At 51.5% G+C, this 26,318-nt stretch overlaps 1 protein-coding gene across 2 annotated transcripts in view; it reads left to right on the forward strand.

Annotated features, from left to right (window-relative positions):
- The first annotated feature begins 4,300 nt into the window (after positions 1–4,300).
- Positions 4,301–26,318, forward strand: part of LOC144725023 (syndecan-2-B-like) — a 36,371-nt gene continuing 14,353 nt past the window's right edge. The window contains exon 1 of one of the 2 annotated variants that reach the window (XM_078604459.1): positions 4,301–4,748. In XM_078604459.1, the coding sequence (XP_078460585.1) occupies positions 4,680–4,748 (69 nt within the window). In that variant the 5' untranslated portion in view covers positions 4,301–4,679. The remainder of the gene's footprint in view (positions 4,749–26,318) is intronic. The other variant, XM_078604458.1, reaches the window with a different exon arrangement.

Below are 26,318 nucleotides of genomic sequence, written 5' to 3' on the forward strand. Positions count from 1 at the left end.
GGAATTGTCATTGCAGCTTTCAGATCGAGACACGCACGCACACACACGAAGCGAATCGAAGAAGGGCAACCTTTATTGGTGTCGGAGCGGTGGCGCTGCGGTTAGCGCGCCGCGCGATCTACCCCGGCCCCGGTTCGCGGCTCGGATCGTCGGCAAGGAACGTCCTCGGGTCCTTCACCAGAGGTTTATGAAGTGTGGTCAGACACTCACAGTGACCGACACGGGGCGGCGATGCCTTCGTCCAGCAGTGGATTGAGATTGGCTGCAATTTATTTACGTATTACTGTGATGCATTCTCCGGAATTACAAGACGCACTTGAGCCCCTGGATTTTAAAACAAAGTTTTGAGGTGCGTCTTATAATACGGTAGCCGTGTGTGTGTGTGAACACGTTTGTATAACTTTATTGACACCGTGCACAAGTACACTATGAGACCTCCTTTACCAGTGGCAAAATATAGTAATAAGTTTTTACCCTTTCAACTGGTACAAAAACTGACACCTTTATACAAGGCATCATGTTTGCAATAACCACAACACAAGCAGTCAAAATGCAAACAAGAGTTGTTTCTTTTTGTTGTTGTTTCTTTTTGTTTGCATTTTGGCTTCTTGTGTTGTGGTTATTGAAAACATGATGCCTTGTATAAAGGTGTCAGTTTTGTACCAGTTGAAAGGGTAAAAACCTATTACCGTGCACAAGTGTTAGGTGCGTCTTACTTTCCGGAGTGGCTTATTAAATCAATCATATTCGGTATTTATGATCGTATCTTTGAAGGTCCTTGCTTCTGACTCGGGACTATCATCGTTTAATTACTGATCGGAAGCCGTTTCAGAGTCTATACCAGTTTAATGGCATCAGATTTTTGTTAGTAATATAAACATACATGAGACTTTCATAAAGATGTCGTAATAAAAGCAATGAAATTTTATTACAATGTCATTAACGTGTCATAAAAAACCCACAATAAACCCATCGCTTTACAGGGACAATCGAGGATGGCATGAATCCCAAGATGTCATGACGCTCTCCTGTCAACGTTGTTTAGAGATTCGTGTGAGTTCCACTGCTGGATGCAGGCCAGCTGCCAACCCCATGGCCTCGTCTCAATCTAACAAAGACAAAGAAGCCCCTACTACAGTGTAGCCTTAACCAACTGTTGGGGCAAGTGCTGTCAAGTGAGTAAGCGGCAACCTGTGATGGGCGTGCAGGCACGGTGGCACACGAGGGGGTGGGTGGGCAGCACCACCGCCTTTGTCTCTCCCCAGTACTGATGTTTTTACACTATGAGACATCTCCTTTACCAGTGGCAAAATATAGTAATAGGTTTTTACCCTTTCAACTGGTACAAAAACTAAACAAAAACAACTGGTACAAAAAAGAGGTCTCATAGTGTAAATGCTTTACCTCGAGCTCTCAATACTCTGATAGTGCGCTGTTTTTGAGTTGTACGTCTTTTGGCGTCATCTGGTCCAACACCAATGGAGACTAGGCTCTAAGAAAAGCTGTCTCGGGTGTGGACCAATCAACTTCAAGGACAGTGCATATCATTATCATCATCAGAGTTGTTTCTTTTTGTTTGCATTTTGACTGCTTGTGTTGTGGTTATTGCAAACATGATGCCTTGTATAAAGGTGTCAGTTTTTGTACCAGTTGAAAGGGTAAACACCTATTACTACTGATGTTTTTCTTTAACAACATCGCACCATTCGGGTACAGTCATCATTTAAGGCTGAGTCGACCCCATGGGAGGGAAGGCCGGGCACCGGTTCAGATATTCGTCACTGACGGCGACCGGGAGTGGGACTCGGAACTCGGGTTGAAGGACAATCAGGGAAATCTACTGCGGTTGGAACGCTCCGTTCAGCACGTGTGCACGAGCCGATTTCATCTCCCCGTCTCCTCTGTGAGTCAAGGGCGCGCTTGCTCCGTGTACTCTGGACAAATGTGAACACTGTCATCAGCTACAGACGGCGTAGTCGGCAGCCAGTGAAGTCGGCCGTCTGAGTTCGGTTCTGCGCCACGGTTATGGGGCCGTCCATAAATGACGTCACGCGATTTTGGACGATTTTTGACCCCCCCCCCCCCTTCGTCACACGGCGTCACAAAAAGTCAGACCCCCCTCAAATATGATGTCACAAAGCTTTGCCCCCCCCCCCCAAAAAAAAAATATGCTTTAAATCGCTTTAAACTATTGTCATTGTAGTGCGTATTTAAAGTGACGCTGCACTCTGATGTTGTAGGAGAAAACATTCATTAAAAAGTCTATTTCATTAAGTAGAACGTGTTGTCTATATTTATTTAAAGTTGCGCATTTTGATGTGATGTCACATTTCCCAAACCCCCCCTCGTCACAGATCGTCACAATTGTCTGACCCCCCCCCCCCTAGGTGCGTGACGTCATTTATGGACGGCCCCTATGACACCAGTAGAGAATTAGTATCTAAACCACTTCACAAACCTATACCGGCCAGAGTGGTGAAGTATGGTCAAACAAACAAACCATGATCTACATGGCTTCGGGGAGGGGGGGGGGGGACGTTGATCCATCAGTGGATTGTAAATATTTGTTTTCCAAATAATGATTTAGACAAAAACTTGTTCAACAGTTGCCGTCTTTATTGTTGGTTTAGAACTACAATGTAGCGTTAAAGAAGAAAGTCGATTGGATAACGCGCGCATGTTTACAGATGCGAGAAGTTAGATTTGAGTGGGAGATGTTGCGATGAAGAGAAGGGATGCTGATGATGGCTCGTGGTGGAGGCTGGTGAAGGAGTCACAGCCAAAGAACGGAACGGGCTCGAGGGGACAGCTGTGGAGGAGATGGAGCGATGAATTCAGGGTGGCTCCGTTGATCGGCACATCGCACGAATGTCAGAGGTCGGGGCGATCTGCAGAGGCATCCACCCAGCAGCGGATTGACCATGGCTGATAATGATGATCATACATCTCGGGTTGTCCGCTTAGTCGAGTAATCGAACCGATAATCGCGAGGGTAATCGATGACATTGACGATTATCACGACGATAAAGCCCTGCTTCACTGCCCTACGTTACATTATTTGTTTTTCTTGTGTCAGAATCAGAATACGTTTTAACCCCGGAGGAATCCGATGAGCTATGCAGCTATTTTTCCCCACAGACGTTCAAATGTCAATTAAGCGACCCAGGCCACCCCTTGCAATTGAGACTCGATGATAACCTGGTCTCTGGAGTTCTCAACCTCAAACAAACTCAACTTGACACCCGAACTAAACTGCGTCAATATCGGTGACTGCTGCTGCTGCTGCGTTGTCAGTGACGCACAAACTCAGTACGATTAACAACACATCTCAAACTCTTAGGTTTATTCGGTAAAGTCAAGAAGAATAAATAATAAAAATAATATAAATAATAATAGAAATAAAATAATAATAATTATTTAGTGATTTATTTCATTTATATAATTTTTCTTATTTTACTTATTTATTTTTACCTACGTGACTTTACCGAAAAAACCTAAGAGTATGATGAATCTTTGCAGTCACGAAAGCTTCACATCTAGAACAAATCTCAACGCATTCGTCAATGAAACACCGTGGCTTTAAACATTTTTATTTTTAAATATACGCAACAAGCGACGTTTCGGGCAATGGCCCTTCTTTATCACCGCGTAAACAGAGAGGCTCAGAGCGATGGGAGGCAATGCGGGGTTGGAGACTGCATGGAGGAGGCTGTTGTTGCTGCTGCTGCTGCTTGACCGTGCCGAGTGGCAGGGAGGGTGACACATCTCTGTCTGCTTCATCGTCTGTGTCGTACGCCGGCTGATGATGTCCACGCAGAGCAAAGTCGACAATGTCACATTGAGGCGGTTAGCAAGCCAGCAGATCACCGCGTTACGAGTAGCAGAGTGGTGCACCTTCATCATCATCATCGTCGTCGCCGCGATGTCTCCATCGTATAGTTGTGCATCGTGTCATTGGCATCGTTCCGACGTTGTTACGGCCTCTGTCCTGGATGACCGCACGGTCGCACCACCACCGCCTACTACCGGATACGTGTTGATGTATTCCTAATGTCCCATTATGCGCACCATCAGCCATCGCCCGCGTCTCCCGCTGTCCACGGCTTCGCGCAGCGGGTCGCGGTTGCAACTTGCAAGGGATGAACCGCGAGCTGCGGTGGAAGATCGCGAATCTACGGGGGATCTTCTGCGTTGAATCGGCAGGGGGGAGGAGGAGGTGGGGAGACGCTGCCCCTAGGCGACTCGGGGCGCTGCTGAGCAACTTATTTATGTGTCGCACCGAGTTTGTAGAGTGGTGGGGGGTGGTGGTCAAAGTTCTTTAATTATTTTCTTTCTTTCGCAGTCTTTCTTTTGAGCAGCAGCAGGAAGCACCCAACACCCGGATCTGGTAGAACCGGATCCAACACGAGCGATCGAAGCAGCAGCAGCATCAGCCGCAGCAGCAGCGATAGAATCATCATCAGCAGCAGCAGCATCATCAGCAGCAGAAGTCGCCAGCGAGGAGCGAGGAGAGAGTTGTGGGGAATTTCGCGCGACTCCACGAGTCTCGACTTGAGTAGAGATCGTCCGTACGGACCTCTCCTCCTCGTACTTGGTCATCGACATCATCATCGACATCATCATCGGCAGCAGCAGTAAGAAGACATCGTCGTCGCGTGAAAGCAGCAGCAGTAGCAGCCATGAGGACCTCATCATCTTCACGTCGATTGACTTTCGCTATTGTCGCCTTCTCTCTGCTCTTCCAGTCGGTAAGTGTGTGTGTCACACTTTGTGTGTGTGTCATGTGTGTGTGTCACACTTTGTGTGTGTGTCATGTGTGTGTGTCACACTTTGTGTGTCACACTTTGTGTGTGTCACCTGTATGTGTGTGTCACACTCTGTGTGTGTCACCTGTTTGTGTGTGTGTCACGCGTGTGTGTGTCACGCGTGTGTGTGTCACGCGTGTGTGTGTCACGCGTGTGTGTGTCACACGTTTGTGTGTGTGTGTCACACGTGTGTGTGTCACACCTGTGTTTGTGTCACACTTTGTGTGTGTGTGTCACACTTTGTGTGTGTGTGTCACACTTTGTGTGTGTGTGTCACACTTTGTGTGTGTGTGTGTCACAGCTGTGTGTGTGTCACAGCTGTGTGTGTGTCACAGCTGTGTGTGTGTCACAGCTGTGTGGCCATGGTGTGTGTCACACCTGTGTGGCCATGGTGTGTGTGTAGTCATGGTGTGTGTGGCCATGGTGTGTGTGTAGTCATGGTGTGTGTGGCCATGGTGTGTGTGTGTCACACGTGTGTGTCACACCTGTGTGTGGTCATGGTGTGTGTGGTGATGGTGTGTACGATGGTGGTGGTGTGTGTGATGGTATGTGTGTGATGTGTGTGATAGTGGTGGTGTGTTTGATGGTGTGTGTGTGTGTTGGTGTGTGTGATGATGTGTGTGATGGTGTGTAAGTGATGGTGGTGGTGTGTGATGGTGGTGTGTGTGTTTCTCAAGTATAGCTTCACGTTGTTGTCTTGAGTTGCATTGCGCTGACGCTGAGCGCTGTGGACAGAATTGCTCGGAGCAGTAACAAGCTGCTAGACCAGCGGCATTCGTTCAGTGTTGTTGATAAGGTAGTGCGACTGCTGATGATCACCAAGTAGCGCGAAACCTCATCAGCATCACCAGCAGTTTCGCCACAATCACCACCACTACTACTACCATCATCACCACGATCGCCACTTTCAAGACAGAATCATACGAATTCCCACAATCGCCCCTATCATTATCCTCATCATTACCACACCACTACCATCACACACCACCACCATCAATCTTCATCATCACTGCCTTCACTGGAGTCATCATCATCATAATCAACTTCACTGTCATCACTACAACTACCATCACCATCACCCCAAACTTGATTTAAACACACTTTGCGTGTTTGTCTTGAGTCGGCGAGACAAATTGGCCTTACGTTAGTTAGCGCGACATGTCTGTTTTGTATTCACAACATGAGATCGAGAATGGAGCGGTGGGCCAGTGGTTAGCGCGCTGTACTGCCTAAAGTTTGCATGTTTGTGTTGTGAAAGTCAACAACATTCTGTGTGCGTCTCATGTGGTCACGAAGAAGCGGCGCGAATAGTTTAAACATTTATAGAAAGGTGGCAGCTGTTGTTACATTACTCGGATTTCAATTTCGGATTTAGAAGGGGCTTTTGGCAATTGTGTCTATATATATAGCTTTGTAGCTAGAGCATGACGTGCATCATCATCATATTCAGCTTCATGTCTAGCAGCATCCATATCAGAACGGCGAACAATCGATGACATCATGGTTATAAATCAGCATCGCCATCGTCGTCATCTTCACCGCAACATACATACACATCGGCATCACCACCAGCGTTGCCACAATCACTACTATCATCATCACCATCACCAGCACTTTCAAGACAGAATCATATTAATTTTCACAATCATCTCTCATCATCATTACCACCATCATCAATCTTCATCATCACTACCTTCACTGTCATCATAATCAACTTCACTCTGTCACCACCACAACTATGATGATCATCATCATCATCACTACCTCTCACCATCATCATAATCACCGCAAACCATCACTCCGTACACACTTGCAAGAGTCGGCAAATGGAGTTGAATGGAGGCAGTGTTGGTTGGTTGGTGGAGGGGTGGGGGGTTGAGTCGGGTGGGGGTGAGAGGGGTGGGATGAGAGGGGAGGGAGGAGGTAGTTGAGAAGAGAGAAGAGAAAAAAACGCCACAAATTCTGGTTCGGGGGGGAAAAAAGGAGCGCGACCCTGCACCCCCCACCCCTCCCCTCCTCCCCCCTCCTCTTCTCTCGCACAAAAAAGCCCTCGGCTGCCACAGGCGCCAGTGGTACAATGGCCCATCGCCGGCCGCGTTCTGCGTTCTGCTCTCGTCTATAGAAGCCGCCGCCTCCTCCTCCTGCTGCTGTGGCGGCCTCACGCACCCCGAGAGAGAGAGAGGGAGGGAGGCAGGGCGAGGGAGGAATGTGTTTAGAAGTCTGTGCGAAAATGAGGGTTGGAATGTGACGCTTGGCGGCACTCGAAACGCGTGGCCTTCTTTAACTCGCTGCCTTCATCCCCATGTCGCCATCCAACGCCGTTACCAAGATACACCCAAGCTGCATGGACGTTACATCTTAAGCCTCGTACTCTTTGGTTATTTTGGTAAAGTCATGTGGGTGGGAAAATAAAAAAAAACGAAAAAAAAAACATCACGACGTTTCGATCGCAACACGAGCGGTCGTCCTCGGGAGGGAAAAAATCATCCAGCAGTGGAACTGCTGAGCCAGCGAGAGAGCTGTCACAACAAGATGTTATTTATGTGGCGATGGGCAAGCCTCGTTTCAACGTCATCACCATCAATATGATTTTGTTTATTTACACGAAAGGCGCGTTCCACGAATGTCTCAAGGCGCATTGTAAGAATGAGGATACGGCCAAGAGAGACAAAGACGCCAAATTGAATGAACTGACTTGAAAAGATGTAGTTTGCAGATGAGACTTAATTGTATCCGCATTCTCGGTTAAACGAATATCCGACGGTAGGAAATTCCACAACCCAATAAATGTGTCTCACCTTTAACCTAATTCCATCATCACAATTATCAACATCGCACACGACTCTGGCTTTATCTTGAACCAAATGTCAACGTCATCATTCACATCAACTTCATCATCGACTCAAATCCCGGCCGTACCTCTAACACAGTTTCAAACACGTGGTCACAGGCCCTGTGTGGAGTGGTAATATCAGCGCCAATAATAGTGACATCGCTAATATCATCAACCCTCCCGACTGACGTGAAAGATCAGCCCTGACTAACCTACACAGTTGTAACAGGAGCTGTCACTCGCAATAACAATAATATCGAACTTATTGCCACTACCATGAATGTCATGGCCACCCTCATCCTATTGCCAACATCCACATCGTAATTTTCATTACCGCCATAATCACCACCGTCGCCATCATAAGTATCCCATTTCTTCACCACCACTATCATCTTCATCGCCAAGACCATCTTCATCGCCATTACTATCACCACATTCATCACCATCAACAACTGCCATTCACCCCTAACCGACGGTGACGTTACAACGGCGCTTGTGCCAGGCTAGGTGCACACTGAGGCCACGCATCTCTGCCACCGCTATAATAGTTACTGGTCCAAACATCATGATGCCTCCTTTGCTAGTACCAAAATATACTAATACGGGGTTTTCCCCTTTTTTTCTGGCAACAAAACTGACACCTTTTGCAAGGAATCATGTTTACATTAACCACAATACTTGCAGTCAAATGCAAACAAAAAACAACAACACTGATAATTTATGCATTGTCCTTGAAACTGATTGGTCCACACCAGAGACAGCTTTTCTTAGAGCCTAGTCTCATATGGTGCTCGACCAGATGACGCCAAAAGGCTTTGTTGCCAGAAAAAAGGGGAAAAACCCCTATTAGTAGTCCTAACATCATAACACTAACCCCAATCACAGCAGTAAATCTGACACTCGCCATATATCGACCACTAACAATATCTCCAACACAACCCACTTTGCACGAACCCTACTCATTAGAATATTCACCATTACAACCGTAACATTTGCGCCACACATAACCCTGTTTCAATTAAGTTAAGAGTCAATATTCCATTCCCGTATGAAACATAACCTGTTTTTATTTCAGCAGCTAAGGGCCAATGAAGTTTGTAACTATTTTTCAGAAGCGACCTTGCCACAAATGAGAAACACGCAAACTCCAAATATACAGCAGCAGGCGTCAGGGTCGGGATCGAATCTACGACCTTCTGCGTACCAAGCGAGGGAGTTAACATCTCTCTACCCTGGCGTCGTAGATTTGTTTTGCTTAATGGCCAAATCACCTGGAATTGATCCCATCTCAATAGATGTTATAAGCTCAACAAGAATGTGAGCCTGGATAGCACTTAGAATGGTGGACTGGCAATCACAAACAGGTTGTTACAGTAATGTGCTGTATCGAACTTTGCGTTGCTATAATCTGGACAGCACAGCAAATTTTAATTTGTTGTCCTGTACTTCTATGCTTCTGCGCCTGTGCTCCGCGCTTTCGCTAACCCGCACTGACCGGCACGGTGAAGTATGGTCAAATAATCCTCGCGACTGTACGTGTGTGTGGGGGAGGCCTTCATCCAGCAGTGGATTGGTAACACGGCTCTGCATGTGTGTCGTGTGATTGTGTGTGGGGAGCGGTGATGTAGCGGTTAGCGCGCTGCACCACGAACCTGGCGAGCCGAGTTCGATTCCCGCTCACGGCCAACACCGGTGACGATTATCTCCACCGGCCCTGGGCCCCCCCTAGGTCGTCGGCTTCAATTGAGTACCTGGTGCAGTGCGTAAGCATCGCCACTGGGGAGACAAAGGTGGCCGGGCGTGGTGCTGGCCACCCACCCCCTCGTGCGCCACAGTTCCGGCCTTCATAGGCGCTGATACTCGCTCACAGCACTTGCCCCCAACAGTCGGTGAAGGCTACACGGGGGACCTTTGGCTTTGTGTTGGTTCGTAAGCTTCCTGTGTAAGCTGGTCGTTTTCTTGGTTCTTTCGGTAAAGTCACGTAGAATAGAAATAATAAAATAATAAAAATACAAATAATAAAATAACACATAATAAAGTTATTTTTATTATTTTATTACTTCCCTTCTACGTGACTTTACCGAAAGAACCAAGAAGATGAATCCCTGCAGTCACGAAAGCTTTAAATCGAAAGTTAAGCTGGTCGTTGTTACTCTGACGAACGGGGTGGGGGGGGGGTGTGGACCCTCCCACCCGAGTTCGATTCCCGGCCACGGCTAGCCTCTGTGACGCGTGCGATATCCCTACCGGAGCCATGCCTCCCACCCCCACACCACCCACCGCATACCTCTCCAACAACTTTCACTGACCGTTGTGGTGAAGTATGGTCAGGCGACACCCTCGGTCAACAGTGGGTTGACCCGAGGGCTGTGAATCAATCCGACTACGAACCACCACCACAACAACGGGTGGTACGTGTTGTTGTTGTTGTTCGCTTGCAGGTCTGTTCACATTCACGGTGCGCGCCTGCGGTCAATAGGAATGCGAGCATATTCAAATGGCCATGGGCGTCTGGTAGAAGCCCCATTTGTTACTTGATTTGAATAGAGTGCGTCTCACGAGTTGTTGTTGTTGGGATTGATGGCTCAGGTGACAAGGCCCCCCCCCCCACTGAGCTATGGAGCTCTTTTTGAGAAGCGGCCTCGCCATTCAGATGATAGCTCAGCGAAGTGACCTATCAGCACGTGGATATGTATAGCAGCCAAATACTCGTAAACGCGCGATCTCGATGCTTCACGTGGAGGGAAACACCGGAGGACCCTGGAGGAAAAAATCCATGCAGCCACGGGGAGAGAGACACCGCAAACTCCAAATATGCAGGTTAACACGTAGCAGGCTTCCGCGATCAATAGTCGTAAGAGTTTTTTTTAGGTTAGATTGCGTACATATAAGTGTGTCGTTAAACCCGCGACCACCCGACACAGCCAAATATACAGCAGCAGGCGTCGGGGTCAGGATCGATCCCACGACCTCCTGTATACCAGGCGAGGTGGTCAACATCTCCTAGCCACCGTGATTATGATGAGAGAGAGACACGCAAACTCAAAATATACGGTAGGCGTCAGGGTCGGGATCGAACCCACGACCTCCTGCACACCAGGCGAGGAAGTTAACGTTTCGCCACCTGACACCCTGAGCTGACTACAGCTGAGATCCTGGGTTGAGAAAGTGATTCAGCATCCCCCATGATTAAACCAGGGTCTCAAGGAGCAGAAGGCAGGACAGCAAGTGGGCTGATCGCCATCTGTTTCTATTTGTATGGGGATAGAGCGTTTCCACCTTACACTCGTGGGTTTTTTTCCTTCAGCTGCGTGACATGTGGTTTCCTCGGATCCCCTCCCACTTGTATAATAATGACTCATTGTAGAGTGGCTGAAAACATCTTAAAATCATTACCCAGTTGCAGGACCCTCCTGAAAAAAGAGTAATGCGGTTCACTGTGGCTCTCCTGGACAATACCATTTATAATATTTAAGTTTAAAATACTGTATATAGAACTGCTTTTAGTGTTTAGTTTATTGTCCTTCCGCTGCACCTCCGATTAGCATGGTTGGCTACGTGCGCTGCGAAAGACGTTCAACATACACGCGCACATAGGTCTGGTTCTCACCCTGATGGCCAGTGACTTGCGTTGAGAAGATCCCCCAGGGTCACGTGGAGACCCGCAGGTCGAGTTCACGGTGTTAATGAGGCCTCTGTCGGAGTGCTACCCTGTCCTCCACGACTCGACAAAGATTTCCATCTTTATCAAATTTGGGTAAATACCGGCTCTGAGAGTAAACATTACACTGGTCAACACACTTTTTCTGGCATAAGGTATTCCAAAGGTTTCAAGGTAATTTTGATGTGCTGATTCCAAATGTGGCATCAGTTTTTGTCTATCACATCAGGTTTTTAAGATGTCAAATATTGCATTTTCAATAAAAATTGCAGAAGAAAAATATTAAATAAATGTGGATATCTACATAAAATGATATTATAAACACACTATCCTAAAAATACAGCACCATATTTTAACACTAAAGCAGTCACTGACTCGCAACAACTTGCAATCATAAGTGACAGAGTTAATTTCGGGTAAAATCAATTAAAATGGGGTATGCCGATAGCATAAAAATTAGATGCGATAGAGCAAATCTGAGATCAGATTTGGAATCGGCACCCTGAAATTAGTCTAAAACAGCTGCAAAAGTCCAGGCCAGAAAAAAATGTTTTTTTTGTTGACCAGTGTTATCAGTTCGACTCATCGCATGAATTTATTTCTGCTCGTGACTAACGTTGTTAACGCCGCGTCGAAACCGAGATCCGTATTTTTGTTTACCATATTGCTGGATGGACCCGCCACCCCCACAACGTGAATGTGGAATTTCCACAGCTGGCTTCTGCAGGGGCTCTTAATGCCTCGGATGCTCAACTTGAGCAACAGGACATTTCTTATTTTAGACTTTTTTTTGTTGCCCTTAAAAGTGAGCAGGGTGAGGATTAAACATCGAGTAATAATTAACAATACTAATAATTGACAATTGTTGGTCAAGGCACTGCTGGATAATGGCCTACCCACCCCGTCTGTGCTTGATAAATTTAGTTTGGTGAGATCCAAAGGTGAAAACCAGATGGAATGATCCGTCGCCGCTGCTGGGTTTAGCCGTGACCGGGAATCAAACTTGTGTCTCGCCAGGTTCGTGGTGCCGTAAGAGCGAATCATCGCATCAAACTCAGCACCCCCCCCCACGACCACCAAACCATTTCAACAAAAATAAAACCTCAGAGAGAGAGAGTGCGAGAGAGTTTGTTGAAACTTGACAACACGCATAACCGCACTGTACTGTGTATATTTTTGCACTTTTGGACACAACTGCCGCGTACAGAGCACTTAAAAGTTGTGTAAACGCGATGTGTAAACTTGCACGCTGGCCAGCCAGCCAGTGAACTTGTAAAAATAATAAATGCGATTTGCGCCCGTGTGGGTTCTTACGCGTTTACATGAAGCGACTTTGAAGTACAAGGCTGGTGGTGGTGGTGATGGTGACGATGAGAGTGCTAGTAGTGATGGTGATGATGGTAGTGATCATGAGAACGATACCAGTGGTGATGATGAGAATGATGTTTTTTTTTGTGGTGGCGGTGATGATGATGGTAGCGATGAGGGTGATGGTGGTGACTGATGCTGCTGCTGCTGATGATGAAGTAACTGGCAGTGAAGATGGTGTAAAAGTTGAGGGCAGTGGTAATGTGATGAGGTTGTTGGCTGACGGAGGTGGATGAGGTGCTGATGACGATGGAGCTGTTGCTCATGATGACGGCGATGATGAATGACGGTGTTTGTGGTGGCAGTGATGATTAATGATACAGCTTCTGCGAATGATAATGCAATGATGGTGGTGATAATGTTGATATTGTCGGCGATGATGGCGGTGACGATGCTAGTACGCAGTGTTTTAGAAGCCACTAGCTTCCTTCAAAATGCCATATCATGCGGACAATCTGTGGTGGCAGATTACATGGCAGTGCGTACAAAATTAGTGACTAATTATCTAACAGCTTAATTATTTCCTAGATTCTTTACTTTTTTGTTTTTACGCACAAAGACTTGCGCGAGGGGGGAGGGGGAGGGGTGCTCCAGTAGCTGCTGGCATGCGTGCTTTCTTCTCGGGGTAAACACGACAACAATCATCCTGTCTCCTCGGCCCTGCCAAAGAGACCCCGCCGGAGGGGCAAAGCCCTAGGAAACTGCGGTCCTCCCGTCGTCACGACAACCACGGGGAGGCAGTGATGGTTCCACAGTGCTGCACACTGATGATGCTCAATCACGATGAAACTCGGCGTTTAATCGTCCTCATGATGCTGATACTGCTGCAGCTGCCTGAAACGAATCTGGCCAAAGTGTCGACTACTCAATTTTGTTCATAATCAACGTTTTTGGGTTTAGATCGCGTTATTTATAAATGTGTCGTAACCCTCCACCACCCGACACAGCCAATCAGTAAAAAAGTGTCACGTTGACAAAAGACAAATAGTTCACTGCTTTAGCCCACCGGTGTGTTGAAGCGTGAATCGACAACATTTACAATTTGAGTACGACGTTTCGCTGGTAATTGCATCCAGCATCATCGGGCAATTCGCCTACGTGTTAAACTGACTACTCAATTTTGGTCTAAAACACGCGGTCGGCTCTGCTGCACTGATGAGCCCTAACAATGATGAAACGGGTGTTACACTGTTACTCGTACAGTCGTCGTCTCGTCGTCGTGCTGATGGCGCAGCTGGTGGTGAGATGTTATCTGCCTCGCCTGGTATGCAGGAGATCGCGTGTGGGTTTCAAGCCAGACCGTGGGGGTGTCTGTATACAGTATTTTGAGTTTGCGTCTCTTCTCCCCCCCCCCCCCCGTGGTCACGTGGACTTTTCTCCGGGTCCTCCGGTTTTTCCCTTCACGTTCAGAGCCGACACCGCCATGCGTTTAGAGTTATTTGGCTGCTGCCATGCACTTCCACGCGATGATGATGATGATAAGCCACTTCGTTGAGCTGTCGTTCGTGATGGCCAGGTGACTTCTGAAAAAAAACCTGCCTAGCTCAGTGGGGCCTTACCTGGATAAATAAAAAAACATCGGACAAAAATAGAGTTGCAATTTTTGTCATAGTTTTTGATGGGGGGGGGGGGTCCCTAACACAAAGCTGCTATGCTTCATATTCACTTCCTTACTGTTCTTTTGTTTTGATGTTGTGGTTTCTGTGACACAGGTCACTCTCGCGAACGAGACTCATCCTGGTCTCTCGTCGAGTTCTCGCTCCTCGGTTCCACAAAAGCTACTTGAACCAAAAAAAATTGCGTTTTTGCGTCAGTCACGCGGTGGGTGGTGAGGTTACGTGACCACGCAAGGCGGCGTTATGGGGGCAGGATCCCATGATCGCAACCGTGTGGGCTATTACTTTGTAATTCTATTCGGAGGCAGGAGTCGGAATCACAAATCCATTCAGCAGTAGACGATTGTTATTATTTTAACACGAAGGCTTTTGCGACCAATATCATCCGTAATACAGGTGTTTTTTTTGGGTTAGATCGCGTAAATATATAAAAGTGTCATTAAACCTGCCACCACCCGACACAGCCAACTAGTAAGGTTTGTCACGTAAACAGAATATGCCAATTCGTTACTAGTACAGCACACCGGTGTGTTGGAGAGTAAACCCACAACATTTACAATCTGAGTATACGACGTTTTGCCAGTAATCACAACCGGCTTCATCAGGCAACAGCCAGATTTGTGGAGAAATCCTCCTGTTTCGTTCCTTAGAGGGAGAGATGTGATGACGTCACTTGTGTGCCCTTTTTGCGAGAATTATTATTTATTAATCAGACTGTGGGTGAACGCAGCGGCCTCTAGTGGCTGGAGGTGTCACATGAACCCGTTACGCGAAGCGTATATGCAGAGAAAATCATCGATTCTTCCACAACGCGATGCGAGCCCATGTATCATGGGTTAGAATGTTTTCGAGTATTTGGCTGCAATACTTTTGTACGTGATAAGCCACTTTCGTTGAGCTATCATTTCTTGGCCAGATCACTTCTGAAAAAGATCTATATCGTTCAGTGGGCCTTACCTGGGAAAATAAAATCAAACGTAGTTTAGTAGTTAGTTCCGGTTACTAATGAAGAGGCAAAGGGACCCAGAGAACTACATCGATACCCAGATATTTACATCGGGACCAAACGGCTTACATTGAAAGCCATTGAGTGACATCGGCTGGATTGTGATGAAATAGGATCTCAAGCATAGCGAGTTTGTGTTCCAGCCCAGTCACCAAAACATTAAGATATCGTTCACCACTGATGTCAATCAAACTTGGATCGCCAGGCTCACCACCGTGCTAACCACTGCTCACTGCGCCACCTCTCCCCCCCTCTCCTACCTCTGCTCCCCACTTAAATCGCAAATCAATAAAAGGTGATGACATCTCAGGAATTCTCTCATCCACAGGTGGTGAAGAGCCACCTGTGCTCGATGTACCGCGTCACCCATGGGGGGGGGGCCCGTGCGGTCGCGGGGGGTGGAGACGGGGGGAGATATTTAGGAGCTGAAGAGAGAGAGGGAGGGAGGTTTGTGTTGAAGGGTTGCGTTGTTTCCATGAGCAGTGGAAACTGTGGCCGTGCCGGCACAGGGAACGGACTGGTGCCACCGCCCACTCGCAGCCAAGGGTGGGCATCCCAGAAGTGAGATTAATATTAAGTGGACGTGAGTTAACTCATTGCCAAATCTCTGGGGGGGGTGGTGGGGGCGGGAGATGACCGCGTGTAAAGCGCCCCTCCCCGAAACGCCCCGGCTAATGGAGTTTGCGGTCGACGATGATGGAACACGCACGGCGATGATCGTCGCTCATCGCGCGACTCCGTTCCTGTTCTCACGGCGCAGGTTCTTGAACAAACTCTTAGGAACGTGCGAGACAGACGCAGCAAGGGACGAGACGGTGCAAGCCGACTCCCGAGTAAATTTCGATTTCCCATACATATGCTAAATTCCTCTTGATATACAAATTATTTTGTCAAGGCGCTCTTCGCCCCTCCATCCCAGCTTAAATAGTCGCTCCAAACCTGGGGCTTGTCATTCAGACGCTGTCTCCTCGACAGACCTGTTCTCCACCTGAGGACGGATACTTGCGTTGTGGCCGAAACGTCGTGAGAATTATTTTATGATGTTTTATTTTTATTATTTTATTATTTCCATTCTACGTGACTTTTCCGAAAGAACCAAGAAGATGACTCCCGAGTAGTTGACCCCGCGACGTTTTGTGACGAGGAACTGTGTGGACTTTTCTCCGGGTCCTCCGGTTTTTCCCTCCACGTTTAAAAATCGACCAATATTTGGCTGCCGTAAATCTCCGCGCGACTCTAAGCCACTTCGTTGAGCTATCATTTGTGATTGACAGGTCGCTTCTGAGAAAGAGCTATAGTGTAGCTCAGTGGGCCTTACCTGGTAAAATAAAAACATAGTTTAGTTTATTTTTATCGTACGATGATCGCACCACCGACCGACGCCACTTCAATTCCTCTTCCCAATCTCCCCCTGGGGGGCACCGGGTCTAGAGGCAGTGTTGGGGGGGGGCACTGCGCTGTCCACTCGTCGAATTCGTCGCCAGATCATACGGCGACTCCCTGCGACGCAAGTCAAAGTGACAAATCTCGCGATTTTTTCCCGAGACGCAGATTTAGAAGCGATTCCAGGTGGCGTGCATTATGGATCCGCGTATCAGTTCACGATGGGTAAGACTGGGTAAATGTCTCGGGACATCACGATTCCAGGTGTGTATTAGGTGGTCATGTTATCGGTTCACTTTGCGTGACACTTGGTACATTTCGCTCCGGTGTGTCCTCGGTTTGTACTTTCGCGTTGTTTGGCACGAAGTCCGGCGTTTGCCCCCCCCCCCCCCCCACGTGCCGGGAGCTTCTTGAGAAGCCGAATCGAGTACCTGGCACGGTGGGGCAGAACGTCGGACATCGTTTCCAGCGACACGAGGCACGGCCCGACAACGCACATCGGGGCGCCTACAACAGCAGCAACCGCGAAATTTCGCTGTGGCGTCATTGGGTGAACATTTTCTACCCTAGCCATGTGGCGTCTGCGGCGACTTTAAAAAAGGGTCTTCTCTTGAACGTCTGTTTGGCGACTTTCGGTGCGGCGATGTGGCTCTAAAACTTTTTTTTTAATAAGAAACGAATTTTATTTTACCAGGTAAAGCCACACTGAGCTGTGCAGCTCTTTTTCAGAAGCGGCCTGGCTTGGCGCAAATGATGGCTCAACGATGTGGGCTTATCATCATGGGGTGGAAAGTTATAGCAACCAAATGCCCTAAACGCGTGACGTTGATTCTTAAATATGGGGGGGAAATAATGGAGGACCCTGAGAAAAATCCACACGACCACGGGGAGCGAGAGAGAGAGAGACGCAAACTCCAAATATACAGCAGCAGGCGTCAGGGTCGGGATCGATCCCACGACCTCCTGTATACCAGGCGAGGTAGTTAACATCTCCTAGCCACTGCAGCACAGCGGGTGGATCGGCACTACCGATCACCCGCCACCTCCTCCCCTCTCCTCCCTCCTCCGCCTCCCAACGCCACTCGTGAAACCACAGAGTCATTGTCCCGGATTCCGACCCGGTCAGTCTGGTCTGAACAAAACAAAAAAGTGAAATGGCCCAGCGCACCCCCCCCCTCCCATGCCTCCACCCCCCACCCCTCGCTCCCCATCTCCCCACGTCGCCCTCACTGGACGTGAGAGAGGTTTTTTGCCGTGAGACCCCAGGAGTTTATTTTGTCGGCGCAGGCCACCCCGATAAATAATAGTAAATTAATTCCGTGTCGGTCGTGGGGGTGGGACGTATGGTCAACTATGCTCGACCATGCTCCGTTCCGTCTGTCGCACTGCGTCACTTTGATGGAATTTGCTCTCCCACCCCCCCAGCTCCGACAGCAACAATAACCTCGCTCAATTCAAGAAACGCGTTACGCTCTTGTCGAGTCCAACAGTGCTGTTTGTTGCTGGCCCCTCGACGTGTTTGGGACTTTTGGGGGGGGGGGGGGCGGGTGGGGGAGCGGTTGTTGTTGCTCCCCACTGATGTTTGCCGCGGCCGGGAATCGTACTTCAGTCAACCGGGTCCATCGCGCAGTGCGCTAACCGCTGCGCCACCGTTCCCCCCCCCCCCCCCCCCTCTATCAATTGGCTCATTAAATATGTTAATTAAGCGAGGCTCGGGGATTCCTTCGCCCCAGCAGTGGATAGATCACAGCTGCTGCGTCTGCTGCTGCCGACGACGGTGATGGTCGTGGTGACGATGTGTGGGACTCGGTGTGCGTGCCACGGTGCGGACGTGTGCAATCGTCTCACGCTCGGCGTCTCAGTCGGCACCGCTCGGAGGGATTGTCGTCCTCTTGACCGTCGGGGGAGCAACAACCACCACCACCGCCACCACCGCCACCACCACCACGCTGCGTCGCCAAGGAAACGGGGATCGCTCCGTGCACTCGGAGAGCGTCGAGTGACGGGCAGCCAATCGGGGAATCGGGTGGTGGCCATCGTCGCGAAGCGTGAAGTTCCACCGTGGCGGTGCGGGGGGGGCGTCGCGTGCGTGACGCAAGGCAGAGGGTCGCTTCGGTCGTACGTGTGTGTGTGTGAGCGTGTTGAACTTCTTTCGCGCCGTACGTAGCCAACCGTGCTAATTGGAGGTGCCCGGGGGGGTGGGGGGGGGAGACAACAAACTAAAACTCAAAAAGCGGTTCTCAAGAAATGAGATTGTCAATGTAGACGATTTAAAAGTGCACAGCTCCAGTGGCTTTCTAATATCGGAAAGAAGAGCGTTCCAGACGGCCGCAGAAGCACACCCGAAAGCGTCGCCTTTGCGAGCAGCCCACATCTGCTGCTGCCGCGATGATGACCACCGGTGTTCCCGTGATGATGGTTTCTGCTGCTTGGCAAGATCAGCGAGGTGTGGTGCTGCGGTTCATTTGTGGCGAGCGCGTCGTGTGCGACGCGTGCCCTGACATCATAACGACGTGTTCGTTCGGCAGCCTGGTGGTGGGGGGGTCCCCACCACTTGGTTCGTGTTGTTTGGCTCCCAGCGTTTTCCACCTCGTAGTGGGGGGGTGGGGGGGGGGTGCGTGGGTGGCGGAGGTGGGGGGCTTAGCGGCAGTGAAAGAAACGAAACATAAATCCTTTGACCGTTTTTCACTATATTTTGCAATGTTGGAAGCAAAAAAACAACCCCTCTCTTCCCTGCGCATCCACTAAACCAACATCGCACGGCAGAGATGGAAGCCGGAGCCCCCCACCGCAGCCGCCGTCCGCAGCGAGCCTCCAGCGGTATTTACGTGGCCTTAGCGGATGATTCCGGGGGCTAGCGCCGCTGCGTCGTCCAGCTGTGCGAGGCTGCTGTTGCTGCTGCTGTTGCTGCTGCTGTTGCTGCTGTTTGTTTTTCTTCCGCGGTTGCCCAAGTCTTGAGTGCCGGGCACGCGCGCGGCGGGGTGGCGTGGGGGGCTCCTCTTTCGGGATCTTCGCCCCCCCCCCCCCGACTCTCGCTCGCTTCTCTGTTCCGAGGTTTTTTTTCTTCCCATGCGGCTCGGCTGATGTCCGCCAAGAGAAACTCCGCAAAGTTGGTCCGTCCGTCGCGGGGCGAGCGTGAGCGCCGACGGTCGTACGTGGTCGAGCGAGAGAGGGCTCTTGTTCTGACCGAAAGAAATCACGGCATTGACGGTGAGCTGTGTACGGACCTACGACATTTGACGTACGTCCCAACAACAACAAAAAAAGAAACGTGACCACGCACCGGCATTTGCGCGTCGATCTAGCTCTACGTTCGATGGCGTGGCTTGCTAAATCTTCGACACCGAACGACGCCTGCCCGCAAAAACGTGCCGGCCAGAGAGGGTCACGTCGCCCGGAGGCTGCTACGCGGTGGAACTCGAGCCGGGGGCGAGCGGGCGGGCGGGCCGCCGGCCGTGTCCACCCCTCACCCGTGTCCACCTGGGAAAGTAAACGCGGCACGACGGTGGCGAGCAGCGCGCCGCTGCGATTTTGACTCGTCGGATCAGCAGCGCAGGTGGCCGACCGACTGTTTGACTCGAACGCACCGAGTCGGGCAGTCGGGGGCACGTGGTGGTGCCCCCCGCCTCCGCCCCGCGCTCCCCCAGTCTGATTCTCCGTTCGCCATCGGCGGCGTTCCATGACGCAAAGAATCCCTTGGGGAAACTCGCGGACGTTGTGACTCTCCCCCTACCGCCTCGCTCCCCCATCGCCCCGAGCCCGAGATTTTGACGGATCGTGCGGTATAGCTCCTGAACAATTCTTCAGGTGGTGATTTTGTCGATGCGCGATGTGGGGTGCACATTCCATGGCCGTCTGTCCGAGTCTGCGTGTCTCCCTCTACGTAAGTCCGCGGACTCTCCACGTGAGTCTGCGGGTTTCTCTGCCGGCCTGCCAGTCTCCCCGTAAGTAATCGGCGATTGGCCTGAGACCACCATCTCGACCACGCTGACAAGCCGGTCTGAGCGCATTGGTGGCGGCTGAGACCCGGGATTGAACCCGGGACCTCAACAGCTCCGGCTCGGCGCTCTGACCTCCCAGCCACCGGCCCACTTCCACTTTCTTACTTTTCTAAAGTCAACTTTATTACCTTGACGTGGACAGTCACGGGAGACTTTTATTGGCCTTATTTTATTACGTGAGGTGGGCAGGCGAGGGAGGTGCTTTCCCACGGCTGGCCAATGGCATTGTGGGCAGGGTGCCCTTTGACCCCTCGTTATTGGAGCGCCGTAGCGGTGGTATTGGTCGCGGAGCGATCGCGAAACGACCCCGCCTGCTCTCTCTCTCTCTGCGCAGAGGTTGGCGGTTCGAACCTGACAGTATGCCCCGGTAAATACTGCGATCGTATTAACCATGAAGACGTGCGCCGTCGGCTTCACAGTGGACATAATTGTCCACCCATTTGTTTGTGTTTAGTTGTCCCCCCCACACCCGATCATCACGGCTGGAGGAGGGCGCTCGCTCACATCGGTGAACTTAAAACAAATTTCGACAAATTTCTTCGACGTGGAATCATCGTCACTGTCAACGGCCTAGGTGAAGCCTTCATCCAGCAGTGGATTAACCATGGCTTATGATGATGATGGTGGTGACGACGACGATGATGGTGGCGGGGGCAGAGTTATCGAACTTTCCCCGCCCATCGCTCGCAACAAACGCTCGCGATCGGCGCCTGCCGCGTGCTCTGGAAGTGTTCTGGAACTGCTGCCTGGCTGTGGTTGAGCACGGCTAATTTTGGCTCCCCTTGAATTTCATTGGCATACTGAGCGCGCGGGAGAGCGCGCGGGAGAGCGCGCGGGAGAGCACATCACGGTGCAACCTTTGCCAAAGGCGCGAGCGGCGATGATGCTCGCGATGAACCCCGTGTCCACCCCTCACCCGTGTCCACCCCTCACCCGTGTCCACCCCCGATTGTGTAAACCGACTGGTAATTATTCTAAGGAAACCATCAATGCTCATTATGTCGTTGCTCGCTAAGTGAAACTTCCGCAGGCTGCGTCGTCCGTGAAACACAGCGCCGCATATTTAGAATTTACCCGATTTACCAAATTTATATTTTAGAAAAATTCCAACCGCCCTTCCCAAAGGTCAGCCGCTGCCGCCGCTGCCACCGCTGTGTTGGCACAGTCACCTGCACGGAGCCGATTGGCGTCGTTGATCAGCGCCGTGCGATTACATTCCTGCCCACCCACCGCTCGGATCTAATCGGCGTTGCTCTCTTCCTGCCACGTCCACCGGGGGTGTGCCGGCCGCTCCGTGGCGGCAAGCGGTGACGAGGGCGCCCTCCACCCGCGAGTTCTCGGGCCGTGCCGCCCCGCGTCCGGCGTTTCGCTGCGCGTGCCTCGAGCTCCGTCTCCACGCCGGAGAGCTATGGGCGCCAGCGCGACCGTTTGATTTGCTTCCTCAGGAAATGGCTGGCCCTGCCCGTGGCGTCCGTCTCTTTCGGAAGAGGAATCGAGCTGGGAGAAGGTTTCATTATCGCCGTGCGTTATACGTCGGCAAACTCTGACGCCGATTTTTTGGGGCTTATTGTAGACTGGGTACGTGAAGGCTTCAGGATAAGCCAAACGTTAGAGTCCCAGTAAAACGTGGAATGTTGCGCCAAAAGTTGTTCCAGAATTTCCAACCAAAGATCCAGAATTTCCACGCCAAAGTTGGGGCCACCTTTGCCATTTTTCTACGACTTCCTTTTTTTGTAATTTCATTCGCAAAACCTTTCAACCCTCTCTCATATGTAATAGTAGTAATTATTATTCTTCACGCCGGTTTTTCCAAAAGTGATCCCAGCTGCTCTCGGCTCGGTACAACGGTGGCTTATGCGTGTAAATTATTACTATATTGTTGTTATGATTGTGATCAACCACCTGTAACACGTAGCAGGCTTTTGCGACCAATATCATGTTTCGTAATGAATTTTTTTAAAGTCTGATCGCTCGAGTAAAATGCGTGTCGTAAACCCTCCTCCGCCCGACGCAGGAATTTAATAAAGTTGTTAAATGTGCGAATTCATCTCCGACAACACTTATTGGTGGCGGTGCTGCCGAAGCGGTCTTACTTTGGCACATTTCTCTCGCGTCGGGTGGCGGAGGGTTTACGACACACATTATACTCGCACGACCTGACTCAAAAACGGATTTATGAATTGTATTGTTAACCTCTCTACGTCACCGCTTTGATCCCGGTCCACCTTCGATAACCGGGCCTGGCTACTCAACGCGTACTCCGGTGCGTTCGTACGGCACGACGTCCGACGTTTCGCGCTGCGTGACGTCGCACCGAAGTGCGACGGGAGGTGGAGGGGGAGGGGGTTGGGAGCCGTTTCAGCTCCTCCCGGCACATGTCGCGAAACGTCGAACACGGTGGCGGACAACGAGCGGCGCGTCCGTGGTCGGATCCACCCCGGCGGCCAAACCCCCGACCGGAGTTTCCTGTCTCTCGTTCGGCCGGTGGGCCGCTCTGGCATCTGTGTATTTTCTTTCTCTCCTCGTGCGTGCCCCCCCCCATCACCCCACTCCCCATCGCTGCTGCCCCCCCCCTCTGTCCGCCCCACGCCGGGGCCTGTCTGTGGCCTCCTGAGGCGGGGGGCAGGGGGGTGGATCGGGGGGGGGGTGCGGAATGTACAGCTCGAGAATATTTACCCGCGACATCCTGAAATTGATCGAGCGAACGTCCTGAAGCGAGGGCGTTTGTTTGGGCGATTGGCTGCGCGATCGCCGCCCACCCCAGCGCGTTGGAATATTTGCGTGGGCGTCTCTCTCGCCCCCCTCCCTCCCTCCCTCTCTCTCATTCTCTCGCTCTCTGTGGGTGTTTGTGGTTATGTTCTTTTTTACGTAACGCGTTTCCCAACCGCGGTGCCCCCCCCCCCCCGGTGGCTTCGGTGTTTTCGGGTTCGCGCCGCGGGCGTTCCCTTCGGCACGATGTCCCGACGTTTCGCCCCCCCCCCCGCACGCTGGGAGGCTTCTTCATGGGGGGGGGGGAACGGGAGCTGCCGCCGCGTGGGAGTCGTTGATTTTGCTCCTCCGAGCTGCCCTCGTCAGCCAGCCACCTCTTCGTGCCGTCTTAGCTGTCCTGGTCCGCCTTCGATAAACTGTCCTGTACACCTCGTCGAGATGACGAGGGCAGGCCGGGAGTGCTGTCGGCCACCGGGACGCGATCGCGAAGGGCAACTGGACGATGGGCGTAGGGAACACGCGGATCAGAAACACGGATGGCGACGATGAGCTGCCAGCGAGCGGTATCATCATCATCGTCGTCGCTAGAAGGGACGATGCCCAACAGCCGAGACTAATGACAGAGTAGCAGCCAAAGGAGAGGAAATCTCGCAGCTGATGGCGGTGATGATGAAGATCCCGCGTTGGATCTGACGCGAGAGGTTTTTCCGCCAACTGCATCGGAAGTGGCCGCGCGTTCGACCGCAAGCGCCCTGCCGCTGAGGTCGGTGTGGGGAGCGATGGCGCACGCGAGATTAGTGGCCTCTCGGTGGGGGGGGGGGTGGCGGCGTTGGCACGTGATCGACGCCAACGCTGGGGGTGGGGGGCACTCCGCTTGCTCCGTCACCACCGGCGACGAGAGGACTGTCGGTCGGACCGACAAACTTGATGATAGACAGACGGAAGGACGGAGCGACAAATAGATGGACAGATGAATGGATAAATAGGAGGACGGGGAGCGCGCATGGGCCAATGGATCTATGGATTGGGCGGACTTGCGGATGGGCAGACAATTGTACCGTCAAGACAAACGAATGAACAGATAGACCGACAGACACGTGGACAAATAGACTCTCGAACGGATTTATCTGATACAGAATCTTTATTTATACTGGAGGAATACAATGAGCCATGAAGCTCTTTTTCATAGAAATGGATGGACGAAAAAAATAGCTGAACAGACAGACGGACGGACAAATGGGTGGACGGACAAATGGGTGGACGGACTGACTGTGGCCGTACTTGACCAGGCGGTGGTCACCTAAGCAGGTGGCACGGGGTCAGCGGCGCTGTTTGCGGAGAGCGGCGCTTGCGCTGCGCTCGCGGCAGTCGTGCGCTCCGTGGTGAGGCTGTGTGGGCCGCCCACCCCCCCAATTCGTTGATAAACGATGACGATGACAGTGGTGCAACATCGAGCTTACGTAGCTCCTACTCGGGGCAAGGCTCCACGCTTTACTATCTAAAAGAAACGTCCGGGTCAGATTTAATTTTTTTGCAAAGGCACAACGGAAAGAAGGGTCCGGAGAATTCCGCTGGAAATTTTCGATCCCGAAGGCACAGAGGGCCTCTGTGGTTCATGGAAATAGTTTGGCGTGGAGTTTGAAATGACCCCTTTGGCAGCGCCGCCTGATCTGTCTCACCTCCTCCTTCCGGCTGCCGCTCCATCGTCGGTGTTGACCACCAGCCCACCGTTCCTGCGAGCCAGAACCCCTCCCGTCCGGGGCTTCTGGGACCAGTCATGTTCCTTTATGGATCCTCCCACCCCGCCGACGTCCGACGTTTCGCTCCGCGCGCCGTGAGCTGCGACGAGGGGCCGATGAGAGCTGTGTGCATGCCTCGTGTCAATGCACTGCTGGATGAGGGCGCCATCCTGTGCGGGTCGTGGGGATTCACTTGTAACCGTAACTCCACCACGCCGCGCCGGTCTGGGCGGCGTGGGCTGCTCGGCTGTCGGTCACCCCGTGGCTTAGAACCAAACTCGGAGCAGCGCGCTAACCACTGCGCCAACCACTGCGCCACCACCATCAAGTCAAATATTCTTCCACCCCCCCCCCGTCCCACGTGCCACGTGTCAAAACGAGGCAGCCACCTTCGTTTCCCAACGTTTTCGCCTTGTGGCCGGCCGGTCGCCACGGCAACCAGCGTAGAGATGGGCCCGAGATTAGACGCTTCCGCCACACCGGGCATGGCCAACATTTTTTTATTTTTTTTATTTTCCCCCCCTAGGGAAGGGAAGGACAGGTGACAGGTGACACGCGGGCAACGTGAGCGGCGGAACGAAAACCGGCGCTGTGAATAACGCCGCGACGGCGGCAGCGGTGACGGTGGCACGGACGTCATTGGCAGCGCCGAGGTCGAAAAGTCTTTTGTGGCGACGGGAGAGGCGACCGTCGCTCACGGCCGGTGGGACAGGGCCCCCTACCCCCCCACCCCTCCCCCGCATGCGCACGCCGGGAATAAACAAAGCCCCCGGCCGGCAGAGGCCCGACCGGGTTGCGGCCCAGATGCTCCCGACGTGTCGCCGGCAGTTGGGGTGCGGTGGTCTCATCACGACCGCTTTAGCCCCGAACCTCGTATTCCGTCGTCTTCGTGTTCGTCGTCATCATCATCGTCGTCGTTGTGATCGCCAGCCACACGTGATTTATCCGCTGCTGGATGAAGGCCTCCGCAAGCCGTCATTGTCTCGCGAACCACGAGTGTGTTTCCCGATTTCGTTGATCCCGACGACTGCCGTGGCTCGTCCCGCCCGAGGCAGTCGACGCGTCGTCTCTGAATGCGCGTCTAGATCCCGAAAACGATCCTTTTTTTGTACGTGTACGTACGTTGAACTTCTTCCGCACCGTATGTGGCCAACCGCGCTGATCGGAGGTGCGGGGGAAGGACAAACTAAACACAGA

The sequence above is a fragment of the Lampetra planeri genome, chromosome 22 (assembly GCF_965212315.1).
Source record: "Lampetra planeri chromosome 22, kcLamPlan1.2.h2, whole genome shotgun sequence".
In the NCBI taxonomy this organism is placed as follows: Eukaryota; Metazoa; Chordata; class Hyperoartia; order Petromyzontiformes; family Petromyzontidae; genus Lampetra; species Lampetra planeri.